This window comes from Lithobates pipiens, unplaced genomic scaffold (assembly GCF_037356315.1).
Source record: "Lithobates pipiens isolate NorthernLeopardFrog02 unplaced genomic scaffold, aLitPip1_a1.2 Scaffold_13, whole genome shotgun sequence".
NCBI lineage: Eukaryota > Metazoa > Chordata > Amphibia > Anura > Ranidae > Lithobates > Lithobates pipiens.
In genome coordinates, this window is record NW_027507718.1 from 421,682,125 (window position 1) to 421,703,778 (window position 21,654).

Genomic DNA, 21,654 nt, shown 5'->3' on the forward strand with positions numbered 1-21,654 from the left:
ACTTTGGTTAATGCCAGGAAGCCGGCTTCTAGAATCATTTACTATAGTCTGGAAGGCATATGTTTCTTGGTGAGGATCCAGGGGTTAGCACCCCAGGAAGTATGTCATAGGTAGGTTCCTTACTTTCCTGCAAATGAGATTATAAATGAAGCTGGCCTTGAGTGCTATCAGATCTCAGCCTTGTCAGTTTATTTTTTATTTTTTACGGCCTCTTCCCACTCTGGTGCGTAGCTTTATACAGGGGGTAACACTGATTATTCTCCCAATCAAGGCACCTCCACATCCTTGGGATCTAAATTTGGTTTTATCGGCTCTGCAGAGTCAGCCTTTTGAGCCTTTATGGGAAATTCACTTGGTTCTGTTGACAAGAAAGATAATCTTTTTGGTTGCCATTTCTCCTGCTTAGAAGAGTATCGGAACTAGCGGCTCTGTCTTTGTAAAGAGCCATATTTGATCATGCATAAGGATAAAGTGGTTTTGTGTCCTCATCCTGAATTCCTACTAAAAGTGATGAGAGGTTTTAATTTAAACCAGGATATTCTTCCTCCTTTGTTCCCAGAGCCACAATCTAGGGAAGAAAAGGCGCTACATTCCTTTGATGTAGTAAGAGTAATCAGAGTCTAAAGGTCAACTGCTCAGGTTCACAACAGATTTTTTTTGTTTGTACTGCCAAAAGGTCCAAAAAAGGGAAAAGGGGGCATCAAAATCTACTATTTCCAAATGGATTCATCAAGTGATTGTTCAAGCTTATGGCTTAAAGAAGAAAATTCCTCTTCATGTTAAAGCACACTCAACCAGGGCGATTAGTGCCTCTTGGGCGGTGCATCATCAGGCCTCTGTCTCAGATTTGTAAGGCCACAACTTGGTCTTCAGTTCATACATTTACCAGATTTTATCAAATCAATGTTAAAGGTCATGAGGATATTGCCTCTGGGGTGCAGTGTACTGCAGGCTGCAGTATGAGTCCTCTGGCCTCCTTTTTGCCCTACTTTTTTGTTGTCTCCCTCCCTTCAGTTGCTATTGCTATGGGACATCCCATATAGTAACTACTATGGCTCTGTGTCCCCTGATGTATGAAAAGAAAACAGGATTTTTTTTTTTTAAACTGCTTACCTGTAAAATCCTTTTCTTTGATGTACATCAGGGGATACAGAGGTCCCTCCCTTCTTGGTATACACTTGTATTGCTTGGCTACAAAACTCCCAGTAGTGGGAGTGGTTATATAGGGGAATACACTCCTTGCCTTTGGGGTGTGCCAGTGTCCACTTATCAGTGGCCCTATAACCCACATAGTAACTTCTATGGCTTTGTATCCCCTGATGTACGTCAAAGGAAAGGATTTTACAGGTAAGCTGTTTTTAAAAAAAAATCCTGTTTTTGGCCAGCGTAAATTGGTATTTTATGTCTGCTAGTGTGATAGTCCAGTTTTTTTCTTAAGAAAAAATAAAACTTCATATTAAATGCTTTTCTAAAATACTTTTTTTTTCCTTTTTGTTTTTATGCAGGACATATTCTTGTTTATAACAAGACAACTGAAAGGTCTGGAAGACACAAAAAGCCCTCAGTTCAATAGATATTTTTATCTGTTAGAGGTATTTATTATTTTCCCCCTAGTGAAATCTGTAATACTTTTACAAATTACTTAGTGTGTGTATATCTTGGAATACAGTACAGGGCACAGTTCTCTCTCCTTTGTCTCCCTATTGCTTGCTAGAAAACTACAGTCTCCCAGAGTTCATAGGGTTATATGAATGTGCACTGGATTCCTTTCCAGGAAAATTTTTGTCAGTGTCCAGTCACCTACAGTTAGTGGGAAATAACTCATGGTCTATGACAGTGATGGCGAACCTTTTTTGAGCCTGAGTGCCCAACCAGCGACACAAAACCAACTTATTTTAAAGTGCCAACACAAAATTAAACCTACCAGCAGCCCTGTTCGGAGGATGTGACTGATCATCCCTCTGAATGAGCCCTAAAGGACCAAAAACTTAAGATTCTACCAGATTTGCTTAGAATACAAAGTTTAGGAATGCGTTGTGTTGAGAATGCAGGGTGCAGGAATGGGTTTTGTTAAGAATGCACTGTCCAACACAGACTGGTGCACCTCCATCCCTCCTCCTTACCTCTTCATGGTCTCATTGGCCATCATATCAGGGCTCACCCCAGCTCCCCCACCATCCAGCTGCTCCTTGGTGTCCCAGTTGCCGAGAAGTCCGCTAACAGCCACTACACCTCTCCCATGGCCATGATATGCTCCGTGCACCTCCCCCTCCGCTGTCAGGTCGCAGCGCATTTGCCAGCGGGATGGCTTTACTAAAGTAGTCCTGGGGCAGGGGGAGTTGGAATAGGGTGTCGCAGTGAGGAATGCCCGAATGCCTCACCGAAGATGTAGGTATCTAGGGGAGTCCACCTGCAGCACAGACACTCTGTACGGCAGAGGAATACATATACACTCCCTAAATGTCGCACAGGTGACTGCCTTGCATGCCAACAGAGGGCTCGGCTTACCAGCACACGTGCCATAGGGTCGCCATCACTGGTCTATGACTTCCTGTCTTGTACTGTATTTCTAGACATGGAATTTACTTGTACATAAGAATTCCTATTATAATACTTTTAAGTAGTTAAAAGGTATGTGTAAATGTTGGTGCACAACCCTTCATTGACTACATATAATTGTTTTTTTTTTTTTGTTTGTTTTTTTTCTTATTTTTAGAATTTAGCATGGGTCAAATCCTACAACATTTGTTTTGAATTAGAGGATTGCAATGAAATATTTATTCAACTCTTTAAGACTCTGTTCTCGGTTATTAAGTAAGTTGAAACTTTTTTTTTTTTTTTTTTTACTTTTTTTTCTTTGCTTTTCTAGAAAGTACTGCCCTCCATATTATATTTGCATACAGTTTGTGTGTGTATATGCAGTGCCTTGAAAAAGTATTTGTAAATCTTGAAATTTTGTCATGTTACAAACAAAAACATAAATGTGTTTTGGTCTATCACATAAAATCCCAATAAAAAGTGGCACATAATTGTCAAGTGGATGGAAAGTGACAAATGTTTTTCAAATAATTTACAAAGATCTGGAAATGTGGCGTGCATTTGTATTCAGTCCCCTTTACTCTGATACCCCTAACTTAAATCTAGTGGCACTAATTACCTTTTTAGTAGTCAACTAATTGGTAAATAGAGTCCACCTGTATGTAATTTAATCTCCGTATAAATACAGCTTTTCTATGAAGTCCTCAGAGGTTTGTTGGAGAACCTGGGTGAACAGACGACATGAAGGCCAAGGAACACAGTTTAAAGCAGGGTTAGGTTATTTATTTTAGTCCCTTATAAAACGCTGTCAATTTTACTCAGCACTTTACATATACATTGTACATTCACATCAGTCCCTGCCCTCAAGGAGCTTACAACTTTAAGATCCCCTAACACAATCATGTGTGTTATAAAAAAATAACCCAAGATTTGAACATCTCATGGAGCACTATTCAATCGATCATCCAAAAATGGAAAGTATGGCACAACTGCAAACCTACCAAGACATGGCTGTCCACCTAAAATGACAGGTTGGGCAAAGAACATCGGAGAAGCAGCCAAGAGGTCCATGGTAATTCTGAAGGATCTGTAGAGATCTACAGCTTAGGTGGGAGAATCTGTCCGCAGGACAACTATTTGTCGTGCACTTCACAGATCTGGCCTTTATAGAAGAGTGATCAGAAGAAAGCCATTGTTGAAAGCCATAAAAAGACCCGTTGCGGTTTGAGAGAAACTGTGTGGGGGACACAGCAAAAGTGGCAGAAGGTGTTCTGGTCAGATGAGACCAGTTTTGAACTTTTTGGCCTAAAAAGCAAAAGGCTATGTATGGAAGAAAACTAACACTGCACATCACCTGGAACACTCCATCTCCACCATGGAACATTATGGCAGCATGTTGAAGGGATGCTTTTCATAGTTGATGGGAAGATGGATGAAGCCAAATACAGGGCAATCTTAGAAGAAATTCCAAAAGACTTGAGACTGGAGGGAAGGTTAACCTTCCAGCAGGACAACGACCCTAAACATACAGCCAGAGCTACAATGCAGTGGTTTAGATCAAAGCATATTCATGTGTTTAAAACTGGCCCAGTTCAATGTCCATACCTAAATCCAATTGAGAATTTGTGGTAATACTTGAAAATTGCTGTTCAGACGCTCTCCATCCAATCTGACAGCTTAAGCTATTTTGCAAAGAATGGGCAAAAATGTCACTTTAGATGTGCAAAGCTGGTAGACATCCCCAAAAAGACTTGGCTGCAATTGCAGTGAAAGGTGGTTCTACAAAGTATTGGCTGGGGGGCTGACTACAAATGCACGCCACACATTTTTTGTAAACCATTTATCATTTTTCTTCTATGTCACATTTATGTGCCACTTTGTTGGTCTCTCATAAGATCCCAATAAAAAAACATTAACTTTTTTGGTTGTAACGTGAAAAATTTCAAGGGGGGTGAATACTTTTTCAAGGCACTGAATATATCTGAAAAATGTGCTCTGAACTCAGCGTCACTTATGGCACTGATGGAACACTCTTTGGATACTGGGTATAAGACTTGTGATGTTTAAATATGTGCAGTTGTTCCAATTATTTCCTGCTGGTGTATAAGTTGTCTGACAGACTTTACTTTCAATCATTTTTATTAGCAGTTTGACAATCAGACCAAGAGAAATCACATTTATCGTCACAACAGCCAGAACCCTGGCACAGGCTGACAAAAACACAGAATGGTAAACACATCCACAATTTCTAAAACGAATAAGGTGAAATCTAATAGACCCATACCATTGCCCTCTGAAACAAGGGAGGGTCAGAAACTCTTATTGCATTTCCAAATGACTTGTTGAGGATATAACAGAGATCAAAGCAGCCTTCTCGCTGTGCTGAAACCGAGTGACGGGAGCTCTTCCTGTGACATGTTATGGGAGAGGGGCCCCGTAAACAATAGATTTTGGGAAAGACAGAATAGAAAGAAAAGCAAAGAGAATGAAAAGTGGGGAGAAGTAGAGTGAAGCTCCGTGGGGCTTGACCTAATATGACCAAGTCCCCTAGAGCCTCTTGTACATAGGTAGTCCAAGGGCTCCAGATGGCTTTAAATAGTTTTGCAGTATCGTTACTCACACTAGAAATTTGCTCGTTGAGCATGATCCAGGATACCTTTTGTCTATGTAGTGACATGCATACTGAGGTGCAACGGGCAATAGTAAACTTAGCCACCAAGAGCATTAAAAAGATCAGTTGTTGCTTAGAGCGAGGTAGGTGTTTAACAGGTTCATTTAACAAGGCAATATGTGGTTGCGTCTCAGACTTTGAGTTAACGCAGACCTGTGGAAGTAAACTAGTGTTCTTAGTAAATTGAGTAGGTAAGCAATTGGAGAACTTTGCATTTTGCAGACTCATTCCAATGCCATAATTTTTGGAACTCCTGCTGTTTATCCTGCAATACAGGCGTAGGCTTTGTCATTTGGGTGGTGGGTTGGCAGTGCTGCCTATGCTAAAAAGATGGCTACTATTTACGTTTTTAAGTTGGGAGGCTACAGAAATTGCTTGACTGCATCGAATTTGCATGTTATAGCTACCTGCTTCTAATATGTTGTCATTCAGTTTTTGAACAGGTTCCTTTAACCACTTGCCAAATCACAGACCTGTACGTCATTTGACTTCAAGTGGTTGTATCAGAGTGATGCTTGCAGCTGCAGGCATCACCCCAGTATCCTTGTTTTTAAAGCAGACGGTCGGCTGTTACAAGCAGCGGGCGGGGATGTTCCGCCACTCGCACAGGCTCTTCCATCTCACCAGGAGACCTGAGCGACCAGGCAGCATATGCGCTGGCTGGCCGGAGACCCGAAGAAAGTGTGTGTGTCACACTATTTTATTTTTATTTTTTTAAAGTGCCCCAGTGCTAGCGTGCAAAGGTGAACATGTGCGTCAACCCTGAACGCAGGTATCGCCATTAACGTCGGATCATATGCAGTAATTCTAGCACTAGACCACCTCTGTTCATCTAAAGTGGTAACCTGTAAAGGCCATGGATAGCAACATTTACGTAGTTTGTCGCAGTTGTGCGGGCGTGCATAATTTTAAAGCATGACGTTTTGGTATCCATTTACTCGCGTGACCTTTTTTTTTTTTTTTTTTATTTTACAAAAAAGTGTTTTTTTTTTTTTTTTTGCTTTAAAATTTGTGTATCCCCCCCCAAACTGCGTTTGAAAAACTACTGCGCAAATACTTTGTGACATAAAAATTGCAAAACCCACCAATTTATTTTCTAGGGCCTCAAATGTATAATGTTGGTGGATGTAACTAACTTTAATTTTCTAGCACAACAAAAAAGGATTTTCACATGTAAACAAAGTGCCATAAAATGCCTGGTCTTCAAGTGGTTAAGGTGTACAGTTTTTTTTTTTTTTTTTTTTTTTTGTCTTAGATATAGATTTGGCATTTTTATTTTTTTATTACTCTGGTCATTGGGCTGTATGTTGTGTACCTACCACTTCATGTTATCCCACATATGTTTCATTCAATGTTTTTGAATCTACAGTAACAGCCACAACCAGAAAGTTCAAATGCACATGTTGGATTTAATGAGCTCAATAACCATGGAGGGAGATGGAGTTACACAAGAACTGCTGGATTCTATCCTCATTAATCTCATCCCAGCTCATAAGGTCAGTGCTTTTCATATATGTTCTAGATTGTAATGGAGCAGGTTAGCTTGTGACGTCGCCTTATTTAATAATCCTTGCTCCTTTTAGATTACAATAGTTCAAATGTCATGAAGGTGTCTTTATTTATTTTGTTTTTGAGGTTGCTTGATGTTTTTACACTTTTGCATTGAAGAAAAAAAAAAATGTGTTTTCATGTTCAGAAAGAGAAACCACGAACTTTCCATGCCCTACTGGGTTAGTTCATTGGCCTCTTTGAAAATAGGCCCTTAGTAAGATTGAATAGCTTCTTATTTCTAGTAATGGTTAGACTTCTAATACAGTATTAAATTTGATTTGACTGTCATAGGGAGGGAATCCTTTCACTGGCTGCTACTAAAGGACAAAATCGCATTTTATCATAGATCCAAGGACACAGGTTATCTTCTTATACATTATATTTAAGCTGCCACCTTCAGGACACCAGCAAAAAAAAAGGCAATACCCTTCCCAGCTAGGCAGCATTTCAGTTATTTGCTAGTGTCTTAAGGTGATGCCCATGCCTTTGCAATCTCTGCCCAAAATTGTGTGTGTGTGGCTAGTTTTGTCAAGTTTTCCATCTGAGGAGATTGGCTTATCTGGATCTGTTTCCTATGGCTGTCTAAGATGAGTGGTATCGTGACACTTGGGGATAGCCTGTAATGTTTCCATTCAGCATTGGAGTCTGTGCAATGATATGTTGCCTTGCCCAGAACCCTGTATCTACAGGTTCATAGTGATCTCCAGATGAGGTGTCGAGTCCCTGAAGGCCTTTGTAGCATTAGCTTGCCAAGATGGGTGCCTTGCACCATGGAATGGTGAGTGCTGTGGTGGTAGCACTTACTCCCAGTTAGGGAAATTTGTACTTGTACCCTCTTTTCATTCCTCTGTTTAAAGGGGTTTTAATCTTAATGCATTTTATACATTAAGATAAAAAGCCTTCTGTATGCAGAAGCTCCCCTCAGCCACTCTAATACTGAACCCCATCTCTGTCCAGCGATGTCCACGAGTGTCTTGGCTGTCTGAGACGCTCATTCTTGATTGGCTGACTGACAGCCATGGGAGCCAATGGCAAATCAGGGGAGAGGTGGCTGGGCTGTGGCTTAGTGTCTAAATGGACACAGGGAGCTGTGGCTTGGCTGTCACCCTAGCAAGCGGCTTGCTGTGGGGGCAGGAGGAAGGGGCCATGAGCACAGAAGAGGGACCTAAGAGGAGGATCCAAAACAACTGCACAGAGCAGGTATGTATTTACATGTCCGTTATTTTTTTTTTTTTATCACTTTAATGTAGCCACTGGTGCCTATTTTTTCAAAGTTGTCACTAAATGATATATTGCTCACACATGCCATGGTTATATGTGGAATTACACCCCATAATACATTTTACAAATGGCAAGTTTGAGCAATATATCATTTAGTGACAACTTTGTGCAAAAAAAAATAAAAAAAATTCCTGAAATTTGTGGCAAAATATAAAATATTCCATGGACTTAACATATAGCCTGGGGTGTCTACTTTCTAAGAGGTGATTGGGGGGGTGGGTTTGAATGGTCCTGGCATTTTACGCACAACATTAGAACCTTATGTCACACATCACCCACTCTTCTAGCGATTTGAAGACAAATCCCTTTCTGACACTTTTTTTTTTTTTTTTTTTTTTTTTAATTTACATGAGAAAATATTTTTATTTTTTTGAAACCCCCCAAATATATATATATTATATTAAAAAGTGCTGGAACTAGAGCGAGTCAAGAGAAGGCCAACAAAGCTTCTAAAAAAGACTGGAGGACCTTGGTTATGAGGAGAGGTTACGAGCACTGAACTTATGCACTCTGGAGAAGAGACGCTTGGCAGGGGATATGATTTCAATGTATAAATACTGTACTGGTGATCTCATAATAGGGATAAAACTTTTCTGCGAAAAGGAATTTAAAAGGATACCCCCAGTGCTTTGCTTTACATGGGGGGGGGGGGGGGGAGAAAGAATGTGGTATGCAGAAGTGGTTGGTATATGCAGGAGGCAAGTATACAGATATACTTTTGAAAGATGGCAATAGTTGATTATCCTGAGTAGTGGGTTTATATCCCCTTTAAGGTTTGGCCTTGTTAAATGTTGAGGGATAGAGACCTTGGACATGTTGAGTTGGGCAGATACTTGAAAGTGTTTATTTTTTTTTTATTTATTTTTTTCTCCTGAGTGCTTTAAAGGACTTAAACCATTGATGGGTGGCTCAGAAACTTGATTGCAAGCACTTATGCTCTTAAACACATCTCCCACACTTTTGCGCCCACTTCATTAGGTCTGTAGGAGTATTCTGGACGTTTAGGCACCAAGCCTCTGTTTCCTGACAGTGTAAGGCTGCCCCCAGAGCTTCTGTTAATACTTTCTCAAGTTTGTCCAGGTGGACACCAAGTCTGCAAATGCAGCTTTCAACCTTTGCTGCTATGGGCAATTTTGTAGATTGTCAGGTTTTTACACAAGAACTTAAGATAGACGAAAAGGATTACACAACCACAAGTTTCTTGCAGCACTACTCAGAACTTAATTGTTGGGCCTTTTGGCACAGTTCCGATGTGCCTAGTTTGTATTTATTGCTTGGGGCCATCCTATGGTGTATAAATAAGTTGCCTTTACCCTGTACTATACACTTAGTATAGGAGGAATTGTGATTTGCATGTGAATTGCATACGAGTACAGTTTAGGACACAGGCCACTCTTCAGAAACACTCCTTGTTCTGCATTGTTTGCTACAAACGTGAGGTGAAGAACAAGCCTATAACCTATGGTGTCTGAATAAATTGCTGGTATCCTCTATTCTACTACAAGATATGGAATTTACAGTCAATTCCCTTTTTTTATTTTAATTTTTTTCTTCTTTTCTGACTTGGCCTACACATTTGTTTTGTGATGCATATTTTAAGAATACTTCTTACTCTTTGTATACTTGTTTCTTTGCAGTGTGTTTTTTTTTTTTTTTTTCCTTTTTATGGGGTACTTAATTTAGTTAAAAAATTTTTTTTTTTTAACTTAAATTTTGATGGTGGCAATATGATGGAAGCAGTTCTGATGGGGGCAGTTTTGATGCTATTCAGCATTCCCATGCATTTTCTAGTTTTACTTGAAGTTTACCTAGCATCAGATTTCTTATACAGTATATGAAAGGTTTGGGCTTGGCAGAACTACCTGTTTATATATAACTAATAATTTTTTTTTTTTTTGTACCATCATTTTTCACCAATCGTCATATGCATAACATTTCTGGTCTGCTTTTTCCCCCGCCCCAGAATCTTAACAAGCAAGCATTTGACCTGGCCAAAGTACTTTTAAAGAGGACTGTTCAAACAATTGAGCCTTGTATTGCAAATGTAAGTGCAAAATACTTTTTCCATGCAACCATTGATTTGATTGTTCTTTGCAATAGGGTATAAACTGTTTTAGATATTTTACATAACTGTGAATTAAGAACAGCATAACATGAGACAAGTTAAAACCATTATACTCTTTTGGAATTGCAAAAAAAATGTTCCCCACCCTTCAATAAATAACGCTGTTGCTTATTATACTCCCTGATCATTTCCCTCTTGTGTGAAAGCTAATTCTTGGGTGATCTATAAAACGGATATTAGGCATTTGATATAACGCCATAATCTGCATCTGTAGGTGTAGCAATAGTTTAGTTTTAGTTTGTAGCAATGTTTTAACTGCATTTAAATTGTTTTTTTTTTTTTTTTCCCCAGTTCTTTAACCAAGTATTGGTGCTGGGAAAGTCATCTGTTAGTGATTTGTCAGAGCATGTCTTTGACCTTATTCAGGAGCTCTTTGCAATAGATCCTAACTTGCTGGTTTCTGTGATGCCGCAGCTGGAATTCAAACTGAAGGTAAGGATCTGATTTGGACACCTAATGTGTTTTTTTTTTTTTTATCATTATTGATGTATAATATTAATCTGAGAACACGGGCAGCTCAGATCTAAGACCTGCTCTCTTACCACTCGTCTTTCAAATCTGACATTACTGCATCACAGAGAGATACGTGTGTGCGCATGTGTTTTTTTTTTTTTTCCTTTATTTATTTATTTTTTGGCATTAAGTTTTTATTCATACTGAAATGGATAAGAACTACAAATTAGTTCTTGGTTATCTGCTGCTATTTCTAATTAAAAAGTATAAATGTGCATGCACATTAGAAGTAAACACTCTGAGATACGTTCAGCTCAGGCTACTTCTAACTTCTGATTTATTGGTGGGCGGTGTTAACATTTTAAAGAGATACGTCATTGCTATGTCAGTCCAACTGGCACATCTTATTGGTTACAATACAAGAGAAATTAAGAAACTTGATGCTTGAAGCTTGGTTGAAGCTGGTTCTGTTATCTCAAATGCATTCTTCTAACGCGGGGGATGTGGGGGGTACCCGCCATCTTTAAGCGTCAATCTGTATACTACATAATAAGTAAGGAGCATGGGAACATGTATACACATAAGCAAATAGACATTTTCTGATTATCATTATGTACATTAGATTCCTTAACAATACCATCTGTCAATTTAGTTCAAATTAATTGGTAGAGGGTCTCAATATTCTTTTAGGCTCCCTTCACACTGATGCGACAAACGCTACGACGTTTAAACATATGTCACACCCCATTCAGTGCGTTGCAACCGTTTTAATCGGTGCTACTTAAGTTGCTCCATCCTAGAAAAAGGTTCCTGTACTACTTTTGGTCCAATTTTTGGTACGACTTGCATTGGCGTCTGTTAAAGAAGTCGCATGGAAGTCCTGCCAAATTCGCACTAGGGTTTGGCTTTAAAGGCATGGCAGTGTGAACCAGGGCTAACTAAGAAAACTTGAATGCAGTGATTTCAGAAGAGCTGCAAGGCAGGACAATCTTACGTTTTTGCCGTTTTTAGTCTTTGCTTCGTACCTATGTCATGCAGATGGCAGGAAATATTGCCATGGGCACAATCTAGCTCAAAAGGCTACCATTGATGTAATCTCCTGGAAATGCTAGTTGCCTGACTGTTATGTGGCTTAAATATTGAATTGGAAAGGAATTCTGAGAGCAGTGCCATCTAAGTGCAGCGTGATAAAAAAAAATTCATATAGGACAGACTATTTTAAACTCTCAAGATTGTAGAGATTACAATACATGTGAAATGCCCCCTCTAGCTTATGAGCCGCAGCCATCCAGAGGCAGCCCATCTGTGACCATCTACACACCTCTTGCTGTATATGAACTCCCCACTATAGAGAGTAGATCGCCCATTTCTTTCTATTTGAGCTGACAGAGCACACATGAACATTTGTATATAATATTTCTGACTTGCCTTTTGGATGTTATGGTGAATTAGTCCTAAAGAGAAAATATTGCCAGAAGTTTAAATTCCCCCTTAAATCCACCAAGAGACCAAGTACACATAGATCAGTGCAGTGATTCTGTGCTGGGACCAATCCGATTTAATTCATAAATGACCTGGAGGATGGATAAACGGCTCAATCTCCGTATTTGCAGACGATACCAAGTTAAGCAGGGCAATCATTTTTCTGCAGGATGTGGAAAATTTGCAAGAAGATTTGAACAAATTAATGTGGGCAACTAGATGGCAAATGAGATTTAATGTAGAAAAAATGGAAAATGCATTTGGGTGGCAAAAATTTGAATACCATCTACTCATTAGGGGGAACACCTCTGGGGGAATCTAGAATGAAAAGGGACCTGGGGGTCCTAGTAGATGACAGGCTCAGCAATGACATGCAAAGCAAACAAAATTGGCATGCATTAAAAAGGGGATTCATTCCAGAGATAAAATAATTCTCCCACTATACAAGACTCTGGTCCAACTACACCTGGAGCATGCTGTCCAGTTCTGGGCACCAGTCCTTAGGAAGGATGTGCTGGAACTAGAGAGAGTCAAGAGAAGGCCAACAAAGCTTTTAAAAAAGACTGGAGGACCTTGATTATGAGGAGAGGTTACGAGCACTGAACTTATGCACTCTGGAGAAGAGACGCTTGGCAGGGGATATGATTTCAATGTACAAATACTGTACTGGTGATCTCATAATGGGGATAAAACTTTTCGGCGAATAGGATTTTAAAGGGACACGCAGCCATTCACTAGAATTCATCCACATGCCCACCAGCCACTGCTGTTGTACTGAGGCAGAATGGCACGGCTGGACAAAACTGTTATGTAAGGTCACTAGGGACTCGCGTCCGGGCCGATGCGAGTTCCCGGCAGTCATGATCGCCGCTGAGACGTGGAGAACAGGGATCTGTGTGTGTGTAAACGGTTTTCAGTTCTCTGTGTATGAGCAGACGATCTGTCACGTCTCCCCTCAGAGTGTGAACAGCGATCTCTCTCTTCCCCTACACCAGTGATGGCGAACCTTGGCACCCCAGATGTTTTGGAACTACATTTCCCATGATGCTCCACTACACCGCAGAGTGCCAGAGCAGCATGGGAAATGTAGTTCCAAAACATCTGGGGTGTCAAGGTTCGCCATCACTGCCCTACACGGTACCCTCCCTCCTTCAGTTATAACACTCACTAGGGAATACAACCCCTTGATCACACCCTAGTGTTAACCCCGTCCCTGCCAGTGACACTTCTTATATTTACTGACTGACACAGCTCCACTCTCTAGACCATTGGGTTGTTGCGCCGCCTTTAGGAGAGGACTAGGGAGAACATGTAATGTAAAACTCCAGAACTTTCTAGTTCTGCCCAACGGGCGGTCCCTTAGGTAACAACCCCTCAGCCTGCCTTGCAGCTTCAGTTTTTTTTTTTTTTTTTTTGTTTGTTTTGGCCTAGTGAAGAAGGACCTAGGAACCCTGTGGGCCCATCGGTCCACATTTTTATTTTAATTTTTTTTCTGCAGAAGCTTTGCTTTTTGCGCAAGATTAAAGATCCTTTGATCGGCTATCAACAGCTGGCTGGGTGACAGGCTGGATACTCTTATCGTTGTAGTCTCCCCAGCCTGGCCAGTGAGCGTGTGCAGACCAGAGCTCCGTGCTGGGGTCGGCCACGACATGCCTCAGCTGCAGAGGGGGGTCGGTGAGCGTTAATGCTCTGGGGGAAAAACATATGACAGGGCTACTGATGTTTGTGTCAGTGTGCCAGGCCAGCAGCCACCCCGTACTGATGAGTAGTGGGTCTGTGATGGAATGTCTACCAGCTCTGCAGGACTGTTAAGTACAGCTCTCGCTGCTTCGGTGGGGCTGGGCATTCCCCGGGAGGTTGATTCGGGGATCCCTCACCTCCCTCTCGTCTCTCCCTATCTTCCATCCCCCCCGTGGGGGATGCCGCATGGGCTGTTGAGCGGTGTGTGTGTGCCATATACAGGGGCTCTCACCTGGGGGGGGGGGGGGGGGCTGCGCTGGCTGTGCCCTGGATGTGTGTGGGTCACTCCCTGGAGGTGTCTGAAGGCTGTGCCTGTTGATCGCTGTAGTGCTGTTCACTGCCATTTCTCTGCCTGTTTGTTTCACTGTCCCTCATGGTATAGTGTTCGGTGGCCATCTTTGGTGGGGCAAGGAGCAGCATGCTTCCCTGTAGTTCGGCAGCCATTTTCCCTGTGGTTATGTCCTTTATACTGGATGCTCGGCGTCCATTTTCTTGAAGCCTGAACACTTTTTTTGATTAGTTTCAACTCCATTTGCAGCAGCTCTGTATAGCGCAGTGTGATCTCTTATGCACCTGGGAGCTGTCACAGGCACTACTAGCTGGACAGCGCAGAACCAGTCAGGGTAGTGAATCCTGCGGGAAAGAGCCGCTCAGCCAGCAGCAGTTAGGAGGGTGGGACCATCGCTGTCCTAAGTCCCCAACAGGTGGCACAGGTTAGGGTCAGCTTGGCTTCAGAAACTGGTGTTTCTTCCCCCGAAATCCAGGCAATTGCAACCGGTTCCCCTGCAGACTGTGCAGTGCCTCTGGACACTTTGTCGGTGGTCCGCAATTGATTCATTGCCATGATGGAGGCGGTGCGTGGGCACAAAGGTGGTAAAAACTGCCTCTTCCCATCCTCCGGGGAGAGCTCTGACGCAGACTCGGGCCCTGCTGAGGCTGGTGACCCCTGCTCTGTCGTTTCAAACGACGCTGACCAGGACAGTTCGGATAAGTCCCCGACCGGGTCTGTGCAAAGTGCTTGTTGGAGCACTTATCACTGCTGTGCGTGATACCCTGAAGATTCAGGAGCCAGCAGATCCCTCTGCTGATGTAGCGGTCCCTTTTGGGTCCTGTAAGCCAGCCCATTCACCTAAGGTGTTCCCATAGCTGACTTATTTTGACAAGTTCATTTACAAGGAATGGGGTTGACTGCAACGAACCTTTTTGGTCCCCAAATACATGCCGGGGCGTTACCCTTTTTGAGGAGAGCCTTCTCAAAAAATGGTCGGCTCCTCTGGTCGTAGACTCCCCAGTATCCAGGTTAAACAATGTAATCACAATCCCGGTAGAGGGGACTCCTGCATTTAAGGACTCCACCGATAGGAAGGCCGAGGCAGTGGCTCGTTCCTTGTTTACAGTTGTGGGGTCACCCATGCAACCAGTACTGGCATCTGCACTTGTGTCACAGACACTAACCAAGTGGGCAAAACTGTTGCACCGCGAATTGGGAGAACAGGCTTGTCCTGTCTGCGTGGAACTAGCAGACCAACTAGTGCAAGGCCTGAAGTACATTTGTGACGCAGCCCTGTATACCCACCCTTCCTCTGTTATCCAGGGCTTCAGTGTCAGCTGTGGTGCCTGATTTGGCTAAAATGCTGGTCTGCCAACCAGGCACCCAAAAAAGCCCTGAGGGATCTTCCCTTCCTTGGTGACCGGCTTTTTGGAGCCTCTTTGGATGACATTATTAAATGCCACAGGTGGTAAGAGTGCACTACTGCCACAGGCCAGGAAGGCTAAGAAGGTAATGGCTTTCTTTCTCCGCTCACATACTGCTTTTTTGTCTGCCTGGGGCTTCGACCAAGCGTCCCCAACCTGACAGGACGACCTCTGAAGGACCAAAGCGTCCCTGGAACCGTAAGCTAATGAGCAAAAGTGCTACTGCATGAAGGTTTGCCCCCGCCCACAACACAGGTGGGGGTGATCGCCTTCGGGAGTTTGCAGCCTGGTGGGCTTCTCGGCTGTCCGAACAATGGGTCTGCGATCTGATTTCCTCAGGCTACAGGATAGAGTTCCTCTCTTGGTCGCTAAACAGATACTTCGCCTCCAGCATACCCGCACTGCTTTGGCCGCAAAGTTTTGCAGGCAGCTGTATAATTGCAATTGCACATACATTTTTTTATTTCCTGTGGTGGTTTTATTTTTTTATTTTTTGCAAATGCACTGTTGCATTTGTTACCGCAGTGCTGGTGCGGTTTGAGGGTAGTGCTTCTCTGTTGAGAAACACCAAGTTTTTTTTTTTTTTTTTTTTTTGTGGGTAAAAAAAAGTTTTAGTTGTTCCCACACACTGTGTCGTTTTTTTGTGGGTAAAGTTTATACTAGTTCCAACATGCTATGGTGGATGAAGTTTTATGCTGTTTTTGGCACTGCTTGGGGACATCCCAATGGTCTAAAGAGGGTTCAGTCTGTGAATATAAGAGAAAATAGGATTTTTTTTGTACTCACCGTAAAATCCTTTTCTTTGTAATTCAGACTGACACAGCACCCGCCCCTCCTGTTTTTCTTTAGGTTATACTGCTTGTTGACGTACTGAAGCTGCAAGGCTTGCTGAGGGGTTGTTGCCTAAGGGACCACCCCTTGGGTGGAACGAGAAAGTTCTGATGTTTATATTGCATGCTAACATGTTATGCCTAGTCCTCTCCTAAAGGTGGCGTAACAACCCAATGGTCTAAAGAGATGAGCTGTCAGCCGGTGAATATAAGAAATGTCACTGTCAGGGACGGGGTTAACACTAGGGGGTGATCAAGGGGTTGTGTTCCCTAGTGAGTTTTCTAACTGAAGGAGGGAGGGTACTGATCGCTGTTTAAGTGGTAGTGGTCAACAAAATGTGTCAAAATTGTCTGTGTCCATCATAATTTGCAGTCCCAATAAAGATCATTGCCATTACTAGTAAAAATAAATAAAAATGCCGTAAAACTTTACCCTATTTTGTAGATGCTTTAACTTTTGCTCAAACCAATCAATATACACTTTTTTTTTTTTTTTTTTTTTTTTTTTTTTTTTAAATTGATGCACTTTGCGGTTTTTATTTTTTGCGCTATAAACATTAAAAGGCGATCAAATGCCACCAAAAGAAAGCTCTATTTGTGGGGAAAAAAGGACGTCCATTTTGTTTGGGTGCAACGTCGCGTGACCACTCAATTGTCAGTTAAAGCGACCCAGTGCCGAATCGCGTAAAATGCTCTGATCAGGAAGGGGGTAAAAGTTTCCGGTGCTGAAGCGTTTAACCTTAAACTGCGTAGAGGGTTCTTTACTGTATTAGGAGCGGTAAGGATGTGGAATTCCCTTCCACAGGCGGTGGTTTCAGTGGGGAGCATCAATAATTTCAACAAACTATTGCATAGGCACCTGAACGAGCATAACATACAGGAATATACATTGTAATACTGACATAAAAGCACACACACAGAGGTTGGACTTGTGTGCTTTTTTTTTTTTTTTTTTTTTCCAACCTTACCTACTATGCAGCACCAGCAACAGCTTGCCCTTAATCCTGCGGTGTTGCTACACATGAACAAGAGCGCAATAATTTCCAAACCAACACACAGATCTGAAGATGACCAAGTGCATTGGGTCTCCTGGGTGGATCAAGAGGATTTTAAACTTCTAAATATACTACTTCAACACCAGACAGAACCAGGCAACTGGTATTTGATGGCACACCTATTATAACATGATCATCTTTACACGTTCTAGGTCCACTGATTTCATAAAATATATGGTTTTTGATAGGGGCATGGGATCCTTGGCTAAACTTTCAAATATAAAATGTATTTTTCATTGAGTGTGTGAAAGAACTAAAACAGTTGTAGAGGTTATTGCTTATATGTGCCTTTTCACTAGTATAATGTTGTCCTTGTTTTCAGAGTAATGATGGGGAAGAACGATTGGCAGTTGTAAAGCTTCTAGCAAAGCTGTTTGGTTCTAAGGACTCGGACCTGGCCAATCAAAACCGACCTCTTTGGCAGTGTTTTCTGGGGAGGTGAGCATGTCTGCCAAGTGTTTTTAACGATTTCTGTATTTTAAAGTTCATAGACTGAGACCGTGCAGATACTGATGATCATTGATTTTTTTTTTTTCTTCGTTTTTGTTTACTAGGAAAAAAGCTGATGTAGACTAGACTTTTACAAACGTTTAAAAAAAAAAAAAACGTGTGGACGGGTGACATCCACGTGAAACAGACCTTTTGTTACACGCTAAGCCACTTTTTAACCACTTCTGGAGCAGCCGCCGCAATTTTACTGCGGCAGGTTGGCTCCCCTGCGCGAAACCATGTTGCTGTACGTTGCTACATGAGGTCCGGCTGCTGCACAGCAGGGGTGCCGATGCTTGTGGCCAACGTTCGCGATGACCACTGGCCACGAGCGATCATGACCAGGAGACACAGAACAGGGACGTGTGTGTGTGTGTGTGTGTGTGTGTGTGTGTGTGTGTGTGTGTGTGTGAACATTCTGTTCTGACTGGTCTATTGGCTAGTGACCACGATCTGTCACTTCCTGTAGTTGGTCCCTCCCCTATTGTGTAGACGCTATAAATTACACAAACCAATCAATATACGCTTATTGTGATTTTTTTTTTTTTTTTTTTTTTTTTTTTTTTTTTTAAACATGTAGAAAAATACATATCGACCTAAGCAGAGGAAAAACGATTTTTTTTTTTAAATATATTTTGGGGGATATTATAGCAAAAAATAACTCAAGATATTAGGGTGGGTACAATTCACAAAACCTTGGGGTTATACACCGATGACATGCTCCTGTTTCTTGAAGACCCAGGGAACTCACTGAGGGTTGTCCTAGAAATTTTGGATGTCTTTGCCAAGTTTTCAGGGTTAAAAGTAAATTGGAGCAAGTCATCAATTCTTCCCTTAGATGAAAAGGCAAAGAACTGAGTAGATCCCAAATTACCATTGCAATGGGTTTTGTTGATTAAGTATCTGGGGGTAAAGGTTACAGCGAATATAAACGACTATGTCCCTAAACTTGCTACCACTGACTTTTCTTAAACAAAAGGTGCAGGCATGGCATAGGCTCCCGCTGTTCATGATGGGCAGGATTAGCCTATTCAAAATGAAGGTCCTCCTGGTGATTCTATACTGCGCCAGTGTGGATCCAAAAAGCATATTTTAAACAATTAGATGGAATAGCGGACTCTTTCATGTGGCCACCCAAGGCCCCCAGAGTTGGGCTTGGGGTTTTACAGGAGCTGGGGGAAAGGGGTGGGGGGGGATAGCGCTCCCAGATTGGCGTAAGTACTATTTGGTGGGCCAAATGGTGTTTGCCCGGAGATGGCTGCTCATGGATGTTGGGTAGTTGGACGACTGTTAGCTAGATACTGTCTTAGGGCCCTGCGAGGTCGAAATGCCTGAGTGTTGGCCAGATCAGTTTTTCAAAAACTGAATACACAGAATTTTTATTTATTTTTTTTAAGTAAAAAATAATGCATTCTCCCCCCCAAATGTTTTTTTTTTTTTTTTTTTTTTTTTTATAGCGTAAAAACTAAAAACCGCAGAGGCGATCAAATGCCACAAAAAGAAAACTATTTGTGGGGAAAAAAGACGTCAATTTTGTTTGGGTACAGCGCCGCACGACCGTGCAATTGTCAGTTGGAGCAACGCAGTGCCAAATCGCAGAGAGTGCTCTGGTCGGGAAGGGGGGAATTTTCTTCCGGGGTTGTGGTTAAAATGGTAGTTAAATAGGTCTTTTCTTCCAGAGCCACCCCAGCTCCAGTTTCTTGCCCCCCTTTAGCGCTTTAACCCCCAGCTGTCTGTGACTGCTGGAAATGAGCACTAATCCCAGGTTCAACAATTGGCTCCTGGAATTCTGATCTTGCTACATAGGAGCAGATCGCTGCCGCATTTGTATTTACATTGCAAGGATGTGACGTCACATAGCACTGAGGCTGGGACAGATTTCTACCTCCATGCAATGTATGCCTGCAGCATATCTATAGATGGAATGCTATTAGAAGTGATGTACAGTTGAATAGCTTTGTTGAGTGGTCTGGGCTCCACTGACCAGATCTAAACAAAAAATATATACATAAACATATTCAAATATACATCATAACACATACAAAGTAAAAATGCCCCTCAGCTTATTTCCGAGGTCCTGACAAGGACATCCGATAATCTGGATGACATTTTTGTGCAAAGATAAGTGAAAATTATGTTGCTTCTAATGTATCTGATTTCAGACCTGTGTAAATTGACTAATTGGTGTCAACCCGAATTTGTTTTGCTTAACGTTACGTAAACGTATTTTTCAAATGCATGCGCCACAATGTAATGTTACTGAAATAACACTCTACTAAACTATAATGCATATGTTCACATTGAGCTTTACAATGCCCCATGCATTACAAAAAAGTTATAGTAGGTCTGTAAATATATGGGGGCATGCAAACTATGTAAATATTGTGTTGGAAAAAAAAAAGAAATGCAATTTTCTTTCTTTTAGTTTACTTTAAAAAAAAAAAAAAATTACATATTGCCAATAAAAAACAAGAGTAAATACAATTTTATGTATTCAAATCTGCTACTAAGTTTAAATCCTTATCTGTCCCAAAAACAGTGCTATGTAATGTTGGGCTAGGCTACAAATGTTAAAGGGTATAATGTACGGAATCAAGACTGAAAAACAAGAAAACACTCTTGAGATTAAGGCCTTGTTTACGTTTGTGTTGTCTGAAGCATGGTCCACGTTCCGTTCATGCTTTAGACCAGTGATGGCGGACCTTGGCACCCCAGATGTTCTGGAACTACATTTCCCATGAAGCTCAGGCACTCTGCAGTGTAGTGGAGCATCATGGGAAATGTAGTTCCAAAACATCTGGGGTGCCAAGGTTTGCCATCACTGCTTTAGACCACAATAGACACAGGTGGTGAGGAGGCATATCGCCTTTTTCAATTCCTGTCTTAACCCCCAAATACCAGATAACCACAGGCATTCTGTGCAGTTATGGGGTGGGTGCAGTTCAGCCCCATTCACTTGAAGCAAAGCATCACTGCCGTGACGTGTACACCCCAGGCTGCTGCCTCAGCACCAACTGTGGGAGTGGTAAGGCAAGTAAAAAAACACAGTTCAACCACAAGGGTTTTACCTCCCCTCAATTGCAAGTGTAAACAAGGCCATAAAGAGTAACTTTATCTATGACTTTAATAGCAATTGTTGGTCTTTGCCAAAACATACAGTCCACCTTTTTATAATTATGCTACCAAAATGTGCCCTTTTCCAGCATTCTTCCTGTTCTTGCTGAAGGCTGCCGTTTTGTTGACGCACAGCAGTCACCTTTCCTTATCTCTGTTATTTTATTTAACCACTTAAGGTCCGCCGCATGTAAAAATACGTCGGCACAATGGCACAGACAGGCACAAGCACGTACCGGTACATGCCTTCCAGCGGATGGGGGCTCTGATCGGACCCCCTCCCGCTGGCTGCGGCGGTCCGTTTCGCTTCAGGAGGGATGAGGGGATGGCCGTTGGTTTCTGGCCATCCCCTCTCGATCGCTCCTGGCGAATGAGAAGCTTCCCCCTGCCTGTGTAGTGTAAACACAGGCAGGGAGGAAGTGATGTCACTCTCCTCGGGGTGGTCTTTTTGACCGGACTGCGAGGAGAGCAGAGATGGTAAGTGCACCAACACTACACTGACACGTAGGTACACATAGGCACACAAATCACCCCCCTCCCAGTCAGTGTCACTGATTGCAGTGATCATTTATTTACTGATCACTGCATTTAGTGTCAGTTGTAACCGTAAAAAGTGTCAGGGCAGTTAGT

General features: G+C 42.1%; 1 protein-coding gene across 6 annotated transcripts in view; it reads left to right on the forward strand.

Moving 5' to 3' along the window:
* PDS5A (PDS5 cohesin associated factor A) overlaps positions 1–21,654 on the forward strand; it is a 197,609-nt gene that overhangs the window by 52,810 nt on the left and 123,145 nt on the right. For 4 of the 6 annotated variants that reach the window (XM_077477616.1, XM_077477618.1, XM_077477613.1 and 1 more), the window contains exons 3-9: positions 1,506–1,592; positions 2,717–2,814; positions 4,684–4,767; positions 6,579–6,705; positions 10,005–10,085; positions 10,458–10,598; positions 17,744–17,859. In XM_077477616.1, coding sequence (XP_077333742.1) covers positions 1,506–1,592; positions 2,717–2,814; positions 4,684–4,767; positions 6,579–6,705; positions 10,005–10,085; positions 10,458–10,598; positions 17,744–17,859 — 734 coding nt within the window. The remainder of the gene's footprint in view (positions 1–1,505; positions 1,593–2,716; positions 2,815–4,683; positions 4,768–6,578; positions 6,706–10,004; positions 10,086–10,457; positions 10,599–17,743; positions 17,860–21,654) is intronic. The other 2 variants (XM_077477615.1, XM_077477617.1) reach the window with 2 other exon arrangements.